Source organism: Orcinus orca, chromosome 6, assembly GCF_937001465.1.
Source record: "Orcinus orca chromosome 6, mOrcOrc1.1, whole genome shotgun sequence".
NCBI classification, from domain to species: Eukaryota; Metazoa; Chordata; class Mammalia; order Artiodactyla; family Delphinidae; genus Orcinus; species Orcinus orca.
Genome location: NC_064564.1, coordinates 33,396,258 through 33,415,459, shown reverse-complemented (window position 1 = coordinate 33,415,459; position 19,202 = coordinate 33,396,258). Strand labels below are relative to the sequence as shown.

At 38.6% G+C, this 19,202-nt stretch overlaps 1 protein-coding gene across 11 annotated transcripts in view; it reads right to left on the bottom strand.

Annotated features, from left to right (window-relative positions):
• The window catches only part of CDC14B (cell division cycle 14B), a 107,702-nt gene that overhangs the window by 12,298 nt on the left and 76,202 nt on the right, over nucleotides 1–19,202 (bottom strand). For 7 of the 11 annotated variants that reach the window (XM_049711515.1, XM_049711516.1, XM_033411411.2 and 4 more), the window contains 7 exons: nucleotides 18,989–19,051; nucleotides 16,820–16,907; nucleotides 16,304–16,534; nucleotides 13,321–13,459; nucleotides 12,989–13,148; nucleotides 12,180–12,277; nucleotides 2,494–2,610 (listed from right to left, as the gene is read on the bottom strand). In XM_049711515.1, the coding sequence (XP_049567472.1) occupies nucleotides 2,494–2,610; nucleotides 12,180–12,277; nucleotides 12,989–13,148; nucleotides 13,321–13,459; nucleotides 16,304–16,534; nucleotides 16,820–16,907; nucleotides 18,989–19,051 (896 nt within the window). Of the gene's footprint in view, nucleotides 1–2,493; nucleotides 2,611–7,185; nucleotides 7,331–12,179; nucleotides 12,278–12,988; nucleotides 13,149–13,320; nucleotides 13,460–16,303; nucleotides 16,535–16,819; nucleotides 16,908–18,988; nucleotides 19,052–19,202 lie in introns of all 11 variants that reach the window. The other 4 variants (XM_033411414.2, XM_033411419.2, XM_049711517.1 and 1 more) reach the window with 2 other exon arrangements.

Here is a 19,202-nt window from a genome sequence, read left to right as displayed (position 1 = left end):
CAGCTTGGGTGCTGACTCCCGTTATTTCCTAGAAGCAGGGAATGGGACCTGTGCATAACGTATTTGCCTTTCTCTGGTGAGCTGTATGTGGTCACAGTTAAGGTGATGCCAATACAGGTCAAAGCCCAGAAAGAGGTAAAGGAGACCCGGCATGGAGGGCATGGTTAAAAGCACTGTGAAGCCCAATTAACTCTCGTTGTTTTACTTCTTCGCCCCTCCAAATCTCTGAAAGTCCATTTCAGAATTTAAAAGAAGTTTTTTTTGGTTTTCAGCACTATCCCGAATGCCTGAAAACTGCTTTCTTTGGGCCATTTCAATATTTGGTCAAGCTATTCAGTCTGAACTCTACTTTAGAGCCCTCAAAGCAACAAGTCCAGGGACCTCAGGCAGATGCTCACCGCAATCAGGAACCACCTCTGCTGAGAAGCACAAGTTTAGATCACTAGACAAGACCTAGGTGGAAAAACTGCCATACGGCCACACCCTAAGAGAAACGTGGTATGACCAGGCAAGTGCAGTCCCGGCTCCAGGACTCTAGCCAACTCCTCTGAAACCTGCAGAGCGCCATCCAGAAAAGCAGAGAGCAGAATTAAATGTGCAAAACACACCCGGCTGTGATAAAAGTCTGAAAAGAATATGTCCATTCAAAACATGTCTAACTATCATCAACAGCAGGCCCTTTATTTGAATTTTTAATAATTTAATTTCTATAAACGTGTCAAAGTTAAAAAAACTCGCATTTCCCCTCATTTACTGTAGAAAAGTTAGAAAAAAAGAAAATGACAGAAAAAAAGAAAAAAAATCCCCAAATGCCCTACCAACCGGAAGAGCTGTTAGTGTTACGGCATATTTTTCCTTTATCTTACTTCTCTACATATATATTGGATTGGCCACAAAGTTCTTTTGGGTGTTTTGGTAAGATGTTACGGAAAAACCCGAACGCACTTTTTGGCCAACCCAACAGAAATGTCCACATCTATAAATATTTAAGCTTATAAATATTTACACACCTATACACTTTTACACACACACACATATATATAAAGTCTATTTTACATTTACAAAATTAGAGCAATACTTCATAATTTTTACGTGTAGCCCTTTTCACTTATTGCTCCGTGAGCCATTAACCCAGGTCATTAACTTTCCTTTGAAAACATGACTCGCAATTCATTTGGCAGAATTCATCAATCATTTCCGATTTCTTACTATTATAAATAACATTTCTGATATTATGTTATAATGTACCTAAATCTGACTTTGTCAGTATTTCTCTAATATTCTTCTCAGTGAATGAGAGTACAAAGAGTATGAATATTTGATACCTTTCTAATGAAAAGTTTTAAACCCTAAAATCAGGAGTCAGTGCCCAATTCTCAAATACTTGTATTGAGGCACTATCACGTTCTCTGACACGTAAAAGATTGTAGTAAAACTGTACAAAAGAATCAGCAAAGAAGGAGAGTGGCGGAATGGAACAGTTCCTTACAAAAGCTAAACACACAGAGCTCTCTAGATTGTCAGTGAGTCCCTCAGGACACACAGGCTGCCGTGGGACTGCACCGGAGACTACCTTAGCACTGAAGGTCAACGCAGGCCCAAAGCCTCAAAGATCTGAGGGCATGGAAGCCAAAAAGAAGCAAGGAAAACTGTGAAGGACGTTTTAAAGTCTGGTTCAGATTATCTTCAGCTTGCTCGTGGTCTCTATAAGACAACACTGTGCCCTGAGCACGGTACTGTCATGCTCAGGACCGCACGGGTTGCCAGCTCAAGGCAAAGATACACAAACACAAAAAAGGTGCCTGCCTGCCTATGCCTCCTGAGATGATAGGAAGTGGGCAAACTGCTCTCCCCTAAATGGGGATCTGTTTTTGGAATATGTTAAAAATGAAATGTCTCAGTTCATGATAAACATCCAAAAACAATGGTGAGTAATGGATTTGGTCACAGAACATGTCCAATTTTTTGTGAAAGCCTCTATTAATGAAGGAAGTGAAAGATGCTGGGCCAGAAAGTGAAAAGGCTAGCGCCCTTGGGTATATAGAGACTGTGGCCAAGAGGATAGTCGCTAGGTAAAGAAGGATCCCAAACTCACGGGAGTTCTCATTTTTCCACCATCACACTTATTTACAACTAATTCTCCAACAATTATGATGGATCTGATATACAGACAGAAAGATTTCCTCCAAGTCCTGACAGAGAGCTTTGGAAGTTCTTAATTTAAGAACTTAGAAGTACAGCATTCTCAACTTTCCCATATCATGACCCAGAGACCACATTTCCAGTGTTGAGAATCACCTCTGTAAACAAAACAAAACAAAACCCCAAATTAAAATGGTCCAGATTTTCTTAGATGATGAACAAGTGAAACATTTTTGATTAATTTCCTACCACAGGGACTCTGCTTTCTCCTGTCTTCATTTCTATCTCCAGAAGATTAAACTGGAAAACCAATGCTTAGAACATTTCAGAAGAGTAGGATTCTTTTCTCACCTTTTAAAACTGCTTTTTCTTGAAGCAGATCTGGTGGTTCTTTTAGTAATGCCTGCACTGCCAGAAATGTTAGGTTCAGATGTTTTACAGCTCTGAACACTGGACTGAAGAATTACTCTGAAAACAGTTGGAAAAAGATAACATTATATTCACTGAAGCGATTTGCAAATACTTGACAGAGGAAGGCATTTTTGCACTTTAGTGCAAACTATTTTCTTGAGAACGGACAGGATTTTCCATAAGCACATTTGCCAAAAAAAAAAATCTGAAACACACTTTTACATCAAAGTCTTTTGAAATAAAGCATCTCATTTCCCTATGAAGGTTTACACAAAGATAAACAAAGAACTTTGCTTTTGGAAAATGAAATGACCTGGCATGTCAAGCGATTCCCACACCAAAGAAATCAATCAGTAAGACAAATTTTTGTGCCCCAAAGTAAAAATAAATTCTCAGAATTCTAGTCATGAAAACAAGAAATAATTTAAAAACCCCAAATTCTAAAGACTATGAATATAAATATATATACAGTATTCACTCTTCAGAGCTGGAAGTACAAGCAATTGACATCAAATCAACAGTAATTTTTTATAACATTTCAAATTTTAAAAGTATGTTCAAACAGAATTTTTTGGGCTGGCTTACAACCACTTACAAAGTCACCCAGTACCATTAAAGTGAAGCTGTTTAAATTTTGTAAAACTTGATTTCATTAAACTCTAGATATCTCAAGGAACTGAGACCTATGGGAGTAGACTGCCCAGGAGGCAAATTCATGAATCAGAAAGAGCACCCTCAGATAAAGCCCACACAGAATACCTGTTCATAAGTAGAGGGTGTTTTAAAATTCCTCACTGAATTGTCAGAGGGACAACAGCAGAAAACACCAACAAATTTTACAAGCAATTCTTTTCTTCAAGAGATAATGACTAAAACACTGAACTGCATACATACACAGTTACATATACTCAACTTTTATTTATCTGTGAGAGAAAATACTTTAAAAAGCTTTCTCCTCTCATATCCAAACATAAAGGTGAGATAGCCAACAACAACTTATGAGAACCCAGCTCATGCGTAAAAAGAAACCATTACAACGAACTAGCAGCCAGTCCTACCTCCTATGCCTGTGTTAACACCACATTAGTTAATAACCAAAGCCAGGTCCTTAAAATGTAGTAAATTCTTATAATCTTAATATTACTCAAACCATAGGATGTTCAACATTTAGTAAAATACTAACTTCTCATCATTAAAAAAACAATGGGTTGTACTGCACCAGAGCAGAAGTCTGGAGGTCAGTAGTTTTCGAGCCATCTGGGGGAGAGGAGTAGAAGGCTGAGGGAGGGGAACTCCTAGCCTAGCTGTTTCTCTTTATCCAAGAAACATTTCTGAAAGCCTTATGAATCAGGCCTTCAATCTCACTGAGGGAAACTGATCCTGGGTAAATGAGCCAATGCTTGATTCAGGATTTCTGATAAAGTTTTATCATCCTAAATGCTGACTGTTTTAACAAAATAGACAATGTATATGCAGACATAATTATATTATCGAAGAGGTAGTACCAACTGCCCCGGCATATAAATTCTCTCCTTGAAAACAAGGATTTATTTTTAAATTCTTTCTGATTGTGTAAAGTGAAGAGGAAATATTTAGTTGTCTTTGTTAAGAATGTGAATCTAGAATTTTTCATTTAAAAAAACAAAACAAAACGGAAACCAACTGCAATGCTTCCATGGCTATTTCTAAGGCCCAGGCCCAGGGCTTGGTGCTGCCACTGCTGTCCCCAGGGCTCTCACCCACTCAGTGAGGCTCATGAATTTTATCTCCATTTTTTACAAATGGAGAAAATGAGACTCCTGTTGGCTTTTTTTTTTGAAATACAAAAACTACTTTTCAAATAATTTGAGGCCACTTAGGGTCAAAAGTATCAACCATCACACTGTAAAATCATTAATATGAGGGAAAAAACAAGAGCCAATATACATTGCCTGCTTAGGAAATTTACCTCCTGATTTCTTAAGTTAGCTATTATGTTTAAATACTATTCAAAACAAGAAATTACTGCTAAATCATATTTTAGGCTGATAGGAAACATCTTTTTAAAAGTACTTATTTCTCTATAAAATTAGTATAAACAATTCATGTGAAGTAATATACTATTAATAGCTAATAATTTAGGTGCAATTTTGAAAATGAGAGCATGCTAGAAATTTGGAATGCATTAATCTCATCAGTAAAGATTCAGGTCACCAGTTATTTACATTAAAAACAGAGCAGTTATTACATCTGTAGGTTATGCATCAATAAAGTGCGAAGGAAACACAGCAACTACACTTAGTTATTACCTGAGATATCCTACAAGTTAACACCCTAAGGTGGGTGAAGCTAGTAAACGTGTGAAGTATTCACTCTGCCACAGGGATGTGGGAGCTCACCACCCCCCACCTTCCACACTAGGCCAATCACACGGCTCTGCAGGACAACATTTAGCAAATGTCATTTCTCCTTTCCATCTTTTCCTGATAGAACCCTCAGTCCTACCTTCTATCTCTTGCCCATACTAGAGTTCGTTTTCTTCTCTGCAGTATCTTTTGAGGCCCAATATTTTCCGATTTTGGATACAAAGATAGCTGCAACTTGAGGCAAAGCAAAAAATGGAAAAGCCAGGTCTCTCACCTATCAAGTCACAGAGTACTTTGAAAATAAATGTTCATTCCAAGAAGAGAAGCCATCAGCGCAGCCATGCACTATTTACGCTGGTTGTCCACCACTGATACAAAAAGAGCCTGCAACATGATGGGCCTGAGGCCCTGCAACCTGCAGAGATGCTTTTCCCACTGTCTAAAAGGTCTGAAGCAGCGTGTGAAGTGCTGTTATAGGGAAGCTCTCCAGGCATGCCAGGAAACAACCTATCAGGTGACGCTACATCATCAGCCAATAGAGGTGAACGTCAACAACAGTGCCCATGAGTAGTCACCTCAAAGGATAATTCTAAGGATTATATCTGTTCACATTATTGTTATTGTTGAAAGCTTTTGTTTCTGTAAATTCCAAATTAATCAGGGCAGGCTAAAGTGAATACTCTGCTTTGGGCTAGAAATACAATGGCAAATGTCAGTAATAACAAAAAACGTTATGTCTTACATAGAATATTAAAAAGAAAAGAGCCTGATAGAGACCATTTTTTAAACTTACCCTGCAAAAAATAATACAATCATGAAGCACCTAAACATTATTAGCAATGACCCCGCCTGTTTGAAATTGCCACTCGGAATAGTTTGAGAAGGATAAATCTATGCAGTGTGTGATGGCCCTGAGTCCAAATGTGTGACATCTAGGCTCGGTAAAAGAAGTAAACGAACAAAACACCTAAAGGGATAATCCGTATCAGAAACACAGTATATGTGCCTATGTAATAAGCTTGTTATTAATAAGATTTTTTTTAAATGTCATATATAGGTTCATGTTAAGCAGCTTTTCCTTAATTTTGAAAAGAATGGCATCTGCTAGTTTTTTAAATCTTTTCTAGCCATTTGAAAACATTCAATGAACCACAAAGTACTAGAGTTGGTTGCAATGGAGTTTTACTTTGGAGGAGATCCTAGAAGGCACTTTTGTATTCCTTTATAACCTCCAAGTCCAAGTTGGAACAAGACAAGAAATTCTTAAAATTTGAGCTAAAGAAAATGTTTCAGAGAAAAAAAGAATGCAGCCTAGACATAAGAGGGTAATGGTGAACCACAGTCTCACAGGATACACCCTCCTTTCTGTGCTCTTGGTCTTAACATGATGTTCCCGGGAAAGCTTCTTGTCACATTCTTCTGCAGAAAAGGAGTCTCTTCACTGTGAAGGTATTCATTTAATGATGAAAGATATCAAGAGAATACAAATTCTGCCTCTATTAACCTAATAAAAGCATTCTGGTTACTTTTGGGAAAGGAGGAAAGTGGGAAGGAAAAAGGAGCACAGTGACTGTCATGTGGAAACACAAACATAAACAAAGGACTCCAGTTTTCTCTGCTTTCCTATTTTCATTCAACACCAAGTGTTGAAAACTATACTTAACTGTATTCCCTAAAGGGGAGGAAGTGAAACAAGGAAGAGGAGAAAATTCTGCATATTCAAGACAGAATATTTATTAGGGAAGCAGGTGCCTGCTGAGAGAGCACCGTGTACAATGGCAGAATCAGAGGTGAAAAAGGATGCAATGCTCACTAGACCTCATGGCTACAAAATAAAGTCTTTACTAACAGCAGAAAACCAGCGGGAAAATTCTTTTTGCTAGATTGGAAAGGATATATTAACAATATTTACTCTAGAAAACAGGAAAGTTGTACAGACAACTGACTGAAAGAAAACCACCCCAATTACCCCAAACTAACTATACATTTTTGATAAGAAAAAGAAACTACGTCATTGTCATCATAAATCGCTATTTCAAAAAATCTGTTAAGAGTAAGCACATCTCAAACGAAGCGTGTTACTTTTAATATCCCTGATATGAAAGTAACAGAGAAGACTTCCTTCCCTGCCACCAACCCATGAAGTGCAAAGATTCAGAATAAGAACCTTTGAAAAAAGGCAAATCAACAAAGCTAGAAGAGCTGATAGTGAGAAAAACATGCATCATGAGAAACACACTGGACACCAGAGGTGAGCGCTAGTAGAGAAGTGGAATGGGACACTTACACAGTGGCTATCTGTCAAGGGTCCTGATGGCTACTGTGTTCTTAAACCATCGAGACAGAATAGCAGGATGGGGAGAATGTAGTCACAAACAATCCACCAGATGACAACACTACACAGAGCAGAGGTCAGCACAGCTAGGGAACATCTGGAAAGGGGTGAAGGGGAAAGAACAGATGTTCAAATTGGGAAGCCAAAATAAATAAAATAATAAATAAATAAAGCCACGTGTGAAATTTAGATACCCTGCGATGCAAAGGAGCAGGAAACAGGGATCAAATTTTGCCATTTTACGTTGGAAAAAAATGCTGTCTTCAGTTTTAAACCGATTTGATATTTGGTAAAGAAAGACTAGATCCAATCTCTAGTTGGATAACTACCCCACGTTAACTTAATTGTATGATACTGAAATTAGAGTCATAGCTATGCGATTGAAATTCTTCAAAAAGCGTAATATGCACACAGAAAAGCAAATCACAGAGAAAAAGGAGGCAAAACCAACCAGACAAACAAACAAAAAAAGCCCTGAACTGACACAGGCATGTGTCTGCTTTATAGATTTTCATTTGTTCCTCTAGTAAAGCTCCTGGCGTGAGAATTATTTTTCAATGATGAAACACACCCACCTACACTGTACTGTTAAAGGTGGTTTTAAGGGATTTTCAAGGCTAACTATATCTGTATTTTTACCTGTTCCCATAGGATGCGCTTCCACTCTTCATGCATCATTTCCTTTGTCCCTAATAAACCTAGCAGAAATCATCAGCACAATGCAGAAAAATAGGCAGCATGGATGAAGTTACAAAATCTACCCAATCTGTTTTGGCACAGACAATAATATACTTGCCATCATGTCCTGAAGATCACTTCAAGATCATGGTGCTACATAATTTCCTGTCCTCATGATAGTCAGGATCAGACAAGCTCTCTGACAAAATTACTAATTTTACTGGGCTTCCCTGGTGGTGCAGTGGTTGGGAGTCCGCCTGCCGATGCAGGGGACGCGGGTTCGTGCCCCGGTCTGGGAAGATCCCACATGCCGCGCAGTGGCTGGGCCCGTGAGCCATGGCCGCTAAGCCTGCGCGTCCAGAGCCTGTGCTCCCCAACGGGAGAGGCCACAACAGTGAGAGGCCCGCGTACCGCAAAAAAAAAAAATTACTAATTTTACAATTTCTAACACTTAATTCTCCCCAAATATTGACTGTAAAACAGACACCAATGACTGGATTACTTTATGTACTATAACTTTCTTTTAAGAATCACCAGTACTCATATATTTTTCATTAACTTTCCCTCTTAACATTTTCATTTGGCTAAGTACCAACAGTGAAGCAAAATAACATGTCCATGCTGACAGATGGGTCAAAATCAGGAGGCAGGAATTGAATTTAGATTTTTCAACCCAAGCTGCTGCTGTAAACTCTCTCTCAGGGGACTTTTAAATATTTCTAAAATCACAACAAACACTTGGGAAGGAAAGGAAATCTCCAGTTGACCTCCTCTTCTAGGGCCAAAAGAGCTACAAATAAGAGCAAAAATGAGAAGATTGTAACAGCAAAGAGGGTCTGAAAAAGCAGGAAGGGATAAGGAAGGAGAAGGAAGGAAAATCTGCTGTGACTAATCTTAAATCTCTCAGGGTGTTCACGCATAATTGTGTGTATGGGAAGAGGGTGGTTTGGGGACTATTCTATTGTTTGGGGGATTACAATTACAATTAAAGGGAATCCGGAGCTAGCTTTTTTTTTTTTCTTTTAAGTTTTACCAAGTAAAAGGTTGTTTTAGGGAATTCCCTGGCAGTCCCAGTGGTTAGGAATATGCTTTCACTGCTGAGGACCCAGGTTCGACCCCTGATAGGGGAACTAAGATCCCACAAGCCGCAAGGCGTGGCCAAAAAAAAAAAAAAAGAAAGATTGTTTTAACACATGCCAAGAATGCCAAGAGTGCTTCAGAGCAAAGGGCCAGTGTTCTTTACTCCTTTTAGGGTAAGGTGGGGTGTAAATAGATAACTAAGCAAATGGAGAGCACAAAGGCTGGTCTTTCCTCCACTGGTCTTTGCTAGTTACTATCATTTAGCCATCCATCAACTACCATCCCAGGGAACCTCACATACCAAGAAAAATGTCATAGCATCTAGTGTCATCTTCTGATTTCCAACAATATTTCTAATTTTAGTCTACATTTATTGTTTTCTTTTATGTTTCCACAAATCCATGAGCTATGGAAGAGACTTTTATAGTCTCATTTTTCTAGAAAGGAGCATCAAATGATTTGAACTCTTATAAAACATATTCACAAGATAGAGACTCAGAGTAACTAAAGAAAATTTCCTATAAGCCCTATCGAACTCCAGAACCTTTGACTAAGCAGAATTCCCATCCCTGACTCCCAGCTTGACTTTTGAACAGAAGGCAACAAGCTATTGAGAAATAAACTGATGCTGAAGATTCTTAAAAACAGAACAAAAAACCTGGACATGACTAAAAGCAGCCCACAAAATCATCCACCTTCTAGGGCTTGTGATTCCAAGTGTGGTCCCTGGACCAGTAGCATCTTTTAACACCTGGAAGCTTGCCAGAAATGCAGAATCAGATGGTACCGAAGACCCACTGATCATTATCTGCATTTTAACAAGCTTCCCAGGAGACTCAAATGCACACTGAAGTTTGAGAAGCACTGCTCTAAGGCACTAGCTGTTTCCTCCTGTCTAAAATTGGGTTCAGAATGATTATTTGGAGGGACCATACTATTTCTAAATAGAAAGAACCATTAAGGGCTTCCCTGGTGGCGCAGTGGTTAAGAATCCGCTTGCCAATGCAGGGGACACGGGTTTGAGCCCTGCTCCAGGAAGATCCCACATGCCGTGGAGCAACTATGCCCGTGCGCCACAACTACTGAGCCCGTGTGCCACAACTACTGAAGCCCGTGCGCCTAGAGCCCGTGCACCGCAAGGAAGAGTAGCCCCCGCTTGCCGCAACTAGAGAAAGCCCACGTGCAACAATGAAGACCCAACACGGTCAAAGATAAAATAAATTAAAAATAAACTAATTTAAAAAATAGTAACTAAAAAAATAAAGAACATTAAGACCTTAAATGAAGACTTATAATGAAATTAAAAACAAAATGGCATTTGGAATTAAATAAATTATTTAAAGCATCCTAGTTGATTGAATGCACAACTAAACAGCAAAGAGAATGCTTAATTAATGCCTATATCAATACTGATGCCTTTCATTCACATGCCATTTTATTTTGGAAAACTCATTCCTTTACTTTGGGTCTTTTAAGAATCTCCCAAGGTAGTGGTCCATGATGACACATCCCTTAAGTGTAATTCTACTTTGGATTTTAAGATTATGAGAAGATACCAGTGAAGAACTACTTTTAATTAAAAAGGCCTGTTCTTCCCTGCCATAACCATTTACTATGTCATAGTTCCCTGCCATATTACAAGATGCTTACTGAATACTAAGATGACCTATCTCCATCACCAAAAAAGGGGGGCGGTGCAAAATTTGACATCCACCCCACAATGAAAGGTACTAGAAGGAAAGAATCCATTGGTATAGGTGGGAGCATCTACTAAAGAATACCCTAGAGGGCTTCCCTGGTGGCGCAGTGGTTGAGAGTCCGCCTGCCGATCCAGGGGACACGGGTTCGTGCCCCGGTCCGGGAAGATCCCACATGCCGTGGAGCGGCTGGGCCCGTGAGCCATGGCCGCTGAGCCTGCGTGTCCGGAGCCTGTGCTCCGCAATGGGAGAGGCCACAACAGTGAGAGGCCTGTGTACCAGCACCGCCCCCCCGCAAAAAAAAGTACAATGGTCAAGTTTTTGATTCTACATATCTTTCTAACAACCCTGTACATTCCATGAGATTGAATCCCAACTAACACTTACAGAAGCAAGTATAAGTGGACACACACACAACCCAATAACTATAAAACTTCCTAACTCCATACTAAACCTACTTCTGTAACTTGAAAAATTCCTCCAATGAAAAATTAATACAAAAATATAGTTTAATCAATTCATTGTTGACTTAAAATAACGACATTAAGCCCCCATGTCACCACTAATTAAAGTTTACCATATCAAAACAAATTATGTGTAATATGGTAGTAAATTTAAAGAAATTAACAATTTTAATAACTCTGGACAAATCTACAGTTATTCTACAGTTTATATCTTCTGTTACTCTCTTGAGGATGTAACATGTTTATGAGAAATGGAATACTGTGTGTCATATCAGTAAACAAAGGATGTCACGGTCATCAGTGATTATAGCCACAAGCCAACAATGAGCTGGTGAGCCCTGAGGGAACTCAGGAAGGAAGGAACACCTGCCATCTAGCAGCCATCAGACTGCAGCCACTCCCACTCCCCATGGTGAGCCCTGAGGAAACTCAGCATGGATACTGGCCCCAGAGAGCTGAGGTGCATATCAAAGGAAGGATTTCAGTGAGCCCAGACTCTTGCATCTTCCCATACATAGAAAAGCGCTAAATTCCTTAACTTGGGATATCTGTTTTCTCTTATTAACAGTAATCTTTTGACATTCAGACTACCTTTGCTGCAAAACTCCTATATATCCTGGCTCCCTCCTCGCCTCCTTGGAGCAGTTCTCTCACGGTAACTTGAGATGCTGCCTCCCAGGCTTCTTCAAGTTCTAAAAATTTCCTCCAAATGAAACATAACTCTCAACTTTTAGGCTGTGAATATTTTTTTAGCCGACAGTTATTATCCATGGAGAAAAATCACTCGGCATAGTGCTTTCCTATCTATACGAGCTAGCGAGGTTGCAACACAAGACAGAGATAAACAAAGGATAGTTAAGAGCTTCTTAGGCAACACCCTTAGATTTTAAATAAAGTAGATATTCATTTCAAAGTGGCATAATGGGCATGCAACCATGGAGAAAATGTACAGGAAAAATTGCTCATGAAGGACCTTATACATACACAAATTAAATAACTACAACCACACGAAGGAAATCAGACTCACGTGAGGGGAATAGCGTTTGTTTTTGATTGTCTTCTGCTTTTCAGGGCCCGAAGTCTATCACCTTGTGTCACTGCATTGATTTCGTCATCATCACTGTACTGTGTAAGTAGAAAAACACTGAGCTAATGATTTAAGCTGTACTTGTTAATGCAGCGAAGCATTGCAGCTACATTTACCCATACAGATCATACACAGACACACATAAATATACTTCAACATTCTGATGAACTCTAAAATATTTTGCTGCTTTCAAAATAAAGGTACAGGACACAATTCAAGACAACCAAAAGTTGACTTTCATAGACAAAGAACCCAATAGCACTCTTGTTATAAAACATTTTGACAGTGAAGAGGCATAATGGGTTTTCAGTATTGAAAACACTCTCTTTTAAATTCCACAATCTACTTACCACCACTTAATATAGTACTGCTACCCCCTAAACTCTTGGTTCTTTAAAGTTCCCATCTGAGAACAATGGGTTCCCTAAATCAGCTACCATGAAATAGGAAAAAAATGGGGGAAACGGGTGTCACGAGGTCCATCTAAAGAGTGTATTTCACATACCTCTTTTTATCACCAGTGCCTTGTGAGTAAACAAAAAATAAACTTTAGTTTTAAGGACACATAACCTTGTTTTAACTATTTTGACTAAAAAGTTTCTACAGAGGGCAATAAGTACAAAAAATGTGTGATGATAATCCCTCAAAATGTGCTTTATTATTTGTATCTACAGTTTTCTCCATGCCCTAAAAAGTTCTCAGCAGCATCTAAAGCAATGACAACAGTGTGATGGGGGTGGTTCGATTACCAGTTCATGTTCTTGCTTGTCTTCATTCTCGACCCCATTGATTGAAATGTCATCAACAGCCAAGAGGAGTTTTGAGACAGCTGCTCTGTGTCTTCCATTCTCCTGACCCTTTAACTTTTGACGAAAATAGTCACCTTCCATCCAGAGGCTTGCCTGTTTCCTACAGTATTTAAGTAACAAGATCAAAATACAGCCTTCCGGAAAGATACATACAAACAACTTTCTCCTACTAGACTATCTGCTGTTACTGGAGCCTAAGGAAAATTCTACTTCCCATCACTTTCCAGACCCGTGCGTTCCCGAGGAATTACAAAAGCTCTCCATCCACTTACATCATCAAAAATTGTTGCTGAGGTCCAATCACTGAGCCAGGTCTGCAGATTCTGACCCAAGCAATGGCCTCGGTTGCTGTCATCCTGTAATGCTTCATGATGTAGCAGGCTATCAAAGTGCCTGTTCGTCCAAGGCCAGCTAGGAAAAGAAACAAACCAATGAGACCTGGTGTCATGTGCTCCAGAATTTTGTTGGGCAGGTAGGATTTTTTTAAAAAAGCTTCCCATGATTCTGCTCCCCTCAACAGTGGTTCTCATGTTTTGATGCACAGTACAATCAACTGGAGAGTTTTTTTGTTTGTTTTTATTATTATTTATTTATTTTAGGCTGCATTGGGTCTTTGTTACTGTGTGCGGGCTTTCTCTAGTTGTGGTGAGCGGGGGCTACTCTTCGTTGCAGTGCAAGGGCTTCTCACTGAGGTGGCTTCTCTTGTTGCAGAGCACGGGCTCTAGTCGCCAGGGCTTCAGGAGTTGTGGCTCGTGGGCTCTGGAGCGCAGACTCAGTAGTTGTGGCGCACAGGCTTAGTTGCTCCGCAGCATGTGGGATCTTCCCGGACGAGGGCTTGAACCTTGTGTCCCCTGCACTGGCAGGCGGATTCTTAACCACTGTGCCACCAGGGAAGCCCAACTGGAGAGTTTTAACTGGTATGTGATGCAGCCTGGACACAGAGATTCCTAAAATCCCTCACATGATTCTACGTTTAGCCAAGATTGAAAATCACTTTCTAAGCGATGATTCTCAGTAAATGCAGCGTTTTATACTCTGGGTTTTCAGTTAATGGAACCACCATCTTTCCAAAAATACAGGCTTAAAATCTTGTACTTTCTCCCTCATCCAACTGTTTTTTCTACTCTACTTTTATACCTATTTGCACGTGGACTTTTTTTCCCACTCTATTCCTGCTGTCTTCCTTTACTCTTGTCTAGACTAGTATCATTACCTCCTGTGATGGTTAATTTTATCTGTCAACCTGGCAGGTGTATTTGGATGAAATTGGTAGACTTTGAGTAAGCCAACTGCCCTCCGTAATGTGTGTGGGCCTCATCCAATCAGTTGAAAGTCTGAACAGAACAAAAATACTTGCCTCCCAGAGTTAGAGGGAATATTCTACCAGACAGCCTTTGGACTTCAACTGCACCATTGGCTCTCCTGGGTCTCCAGCCTGCCAGTCCACACTGCAGGTTTTATGCTCACCAGCCTATATAGTCACATAAGCCAATTCCTTATAATAAATCTCCTTCTCTCTATATATACATCCTACTAGTTGTTTCTCTGGAAAAATCCCACTAATACAGATTTTGTGAAGTGGCATGCTACTGAAACATTATGTAAAAATGTGGAAGTGACTTTGGCATTGGAATTCTAAAGGCTGGGAGAGTTTTAAGGCACATGTTAGAAAAAACCTAGATAAATACACCATTGTAAAGCAATTATACTCCAATAAAGATGCTCAATAAAAAAAAAAAAAGAGAAAAAACCTAGATTGCCTTGAAGGGGCTGTTAGTAGGAGGAATACAGACGTTAATGGTGATTCCAGTGGACTCACATGGAAACTGGAAGAAAGGCAATCCTTGTTAGAAAGTGGCAAAAAAACCCTGGCTGAATTGTGTTCTAGTGCTTTGTGGAAGGTAGAACTTCTGCGTGACAACCTTGGATAATTAGCAAAGGAGATTTAAATTCATAAGCAAAGTGTTAAAGGTGCAGCCTGGTTTCTCCTGACTGATGTGAGACGAGAGAGATGAATTGAAGAAGTAATTGTTAAGCAAAAAGGAACGAGAAACTAAACGTTTAGAAAATTCTAGGCCTATTCATTTTGAAAAAAATGAGAAACTGTGTTCTGGATACCAAGGGTATGATTGAAAAATCAGCTCCATAAAGATATTACCCATGGATTTAATCAGCCATCTCGGCACAAGCTAAAAATACTGATGGGATTACACTGGAAGACTGCCAGTTTGGACTAAAGGGGACAGAAACAGGATGAAATAAAGGAAGGCTTTTACGTTTCAGGGATCCTACAGGACTGGACAACAGAGGTAACTGGTTGCAAACATGGCTCATCCTTCAAAAGAAGGTTAGTATGACCCTGAGGGTGATGCAGAGATCAGCTTCCACTGCAGGGGGCACAGGTTCAATCCCTGATCAGGGATCCTTGCCTGCCATGTGATGAACAACAACAACAAAAGACAGTTGTTTTAATGTCTTTGTCTAGTAAGTCTACCATCTGGTCTTTCTTTGGGACAGTTTCTGTTGATTCATTTTTTTCCTTTGAATGATCTATCCTTTCCTGTTTCTTTGTATTCCTTGAGATTTTTTGGTGAAAACTGGACATTTGAATCTTATAATGTGTGAATTCTCAGGATTAGATTTCTGACATTCCCCAGGTTTGCTGTTTAGTTTTTCTTCTCCCCAGTGTTGGATTTTTCTTAACAAAAATGTATCCCTTGCCTTCTTAGTTAACTAACAAAAGGAGAAAAGTTAAATAAATCCTAGTATATTCATACAATGTGTTATTACACATTCATTCAATAAATATTTATTAAGTGCCAAGCATTGTTCTAGTTGCTGAAAGCCTAGCAACTTGTTAGAATATAAAGTCCAAAAGATAAGCTCTTGGAGTCTGCTCTGCTCACTGACATATGCCAGAACCTACCAAAGTAGGCACTGAATAGATATTTGATGAATAAATGAATGTGATAAGCCTTTGTAGTATTACCCATGAATACAACTTAATTTACTGAACTTTCCATATGAAATTAGGGTTTTAAAAGCATTCTTTATATGTACAGCCTTTTTATGCCAGTCATACCTCCATAAAGTGGTTTTAAGAAAAAAAAGTAAATCACAAAAGGAAAAAAAAGCACTCTATAAAAAACAAAGGCATCTTCATGTCTCCTTGCATATAATCTAAACGAGTATGGTATGTTTCTACACACATATACATTCACGTCCACCATTTCTTAACCAACACTAGAAACATACCTTTACAGTGTACTGCAATGGCACCCTCTGCATTTTCACAAACATCCAGAAATTCTTTAACAATGGCATCAGTAGGCGTGCTGCCATCCGCAAAGAAAAGATCATAGTGATCGAAACCAGCGTTCGTAAAGCGTTTGGCATCATACATCCTTTTATTCAGACGAATAATGGTAGTAACGTTGTGATTCTTAAAATACGGAATATAAGCCTCAGGAGAATGTTGGTGGTAACCTATATAAAGAAATTCACCAGATGCTGTAAAATGCAGAAAGAAAACAATGGATAACAATTTCACTTGTAACTGGGTGGAAACAGTATCTGGACTGGGGATTGAATACCAGTTTGATTATAACTGTGAAAAAAATAAATTTAAAAAGTTAAAATTCAGGCAGAATGATGTGCTAAAATGTCCAAGTACACTTAATTAAGACAGTCGAGCTTTGGCCTCTTTTAAAAGAAAATACTGGATGGATACTTTTAATAACAAAACTATACTGGTCCCATGTATTTGCATACCACTTTCAAGTCTGGTTCTTGAATGAGGTCCACAGAAGGCAAGAAATCGGTCTGGTATTATCCAATTTAAATCTCCATTTTCTGCTTTCTGCAAAGGGAAGACCAAAACAAGATCAATGTATGTGTATGTACACGTGTACCTAAGAACAGGTAAGAAATAAATCAAGAGTTCCCTTAAGATCTATAGGCCAGGCAAGTAACCCAAAACTGATTTATTTGACGTAATTATCAGCCAAGGGAATGGATGAGTTCATTCCATGCTAAAAGATGTAAGCAGGAATGAGGACGACTATTGCCACATGTTCTGATTTTGAAGTAAAACCAGAAGTTTGGAATTTTTAATGAGAAATGTGTGATAGATTTCATTGAATCACAGGCATCATAGATTGTAAGATATATCCTGAATTCAGAGAATTCCTATTCAAAACAGGATAAAATGGGCATCGTGGAATCAATGAAAAACACTAATCCAAAATTTCTAAAAATACTTATAGAGACTAAACAAAGCTACCAGGGTGGTGTGTAGCTACCCTGTGTCTCAATGCAGTTTCACTGAAAGTAAAAGACATTTGTGGGTGACCCTGCTACTCTCCCGCAATGCTACAATTTCCGCATTAGCGAGAGGGAAGCTAATTAGCACCTATATTACTCCTTAGTAAAAAACACATAAAGGCATCACTGTGCTACACTGAAGGAATACCAACTGGTGTTTTTCTTAGTTTTGCTTATCTAAAAAGAGAAAGTATATTTTATTTTAAATGTTTAATTTTATAAGGAGAAGCACAAAAAATGGTGTTAATAATTCAATTATATTCAGTAGTTAAGATGGTAAATAAATATTGATGTGTATTGTACTTTATAAATGTACTGCTATTACAGAGAAGTAAAGGCAGGGTTGGCCTAATGAATCACACAATATGCTTTTATATGTTTGGTACATCACAGTAATGACTAGTAGTAACTATGAACCCAATTTATCAATAAAATAGTTGTTATACTTAGGAGTTTAAAATAATAGTTATTTTAAAAATTGATTGTGAAAGAACAGTTATCTGAGGATTCAAGATACTGCTGAATAAAATGCTGTCTGTGGAATCATTCCAATATTAGTGAGACTGTCTGCTCAAGATAACTATAGCAGGATAAAAAAAACAAGACTCCACAAGTATTCTTGGCTGGAAAAGACCTTTAGCATAACATCTTACTCATTATCTACTTGGAAGGTAGAATGGTAGAATCAAATTACACATTAAAAAAATACACTACATTAAAAAACATAGAGGACACCTGTGGTTTTTGCCTGCCTGGATTCTCTCCTCTCTGTGCCCCCCGACCCCACCTTTCTTGGTCTGTATGATTTGACAGGGCTGACCCGATTCCACTGCTGTGATGGCCAAAGTATTCTATACCTACTCATCCCCCACACTCACCAAAAACACAACCTAGTTCAGGGCTAGAGACATGATCTAAGCCAGGCCAAGGAGAGGAGTTCGAGAGTCTTCTGCTGGAGCTATGAATTTTCTTTTCCAATGAGTTGGGTTAATCAAACAGGTAAGTCAAAGCTGTTGGTAGCCATCTTTATCCCAACTGGGGAGAACTGACCTTGGAACAAAGCTAGCTTCAGCCCAATTTCTGGTAAGTGCTTGAGTACCTGAATCTGGTCATGAGTGAAGTTACACTAGCTCCTGGACTTTTTATTTACGTAAATCAATAAATTTTCCCCACTTTATTTAAGCCATTTGTGTTTACTTTTTGTAATTTGCATCCAAAAGTGTCTTGACTTCACAGAAACAATAGGTTCTGACAAAAACAAATATTTTCCAGAGTTAATTAGATGTATAATGGCTATTCATTTCATCAGCTCCTATGCTAAGGGTTTAACAAACATTATCTCATTTAATCACTGTATGAAAGTCATCAATAATAAAAAAAAATTTAAACTAAAAATTAAAGAAAAATGCCAGAGCACACTCATTCACTCTGGAAAGATGTATCAAATGCAAAAATCAATATGAACTAGGACTGCAGAAATAGGAATAAGAGAAAAAAAGACGAGTTTTTTTCACTCTACACACATCTAAATTGTTTGATTTTTCAAAAAATAAGAATACTACTTCTGGAAGTAAAACATGCATAAAAGAGTTAAAAACAATATCTTTGAAAACTTACTTCATAGTATTCATATTCATCGAGGTTAAATGAGTTGAAATTAAGGAAGCCATACTGCATTGCCTAAAATCCAAAGGAAAGCTTTTAATAACAAAGATGCAAATAAGGAAACAGTTTCCAATCCAATTTCTTAATAATAAGTATCAGGAGGCACCCCAGAAAAACATTCTTATATTTAGATTATGTTCCATTGAGTAGTTTTCAAAGGAGGTGG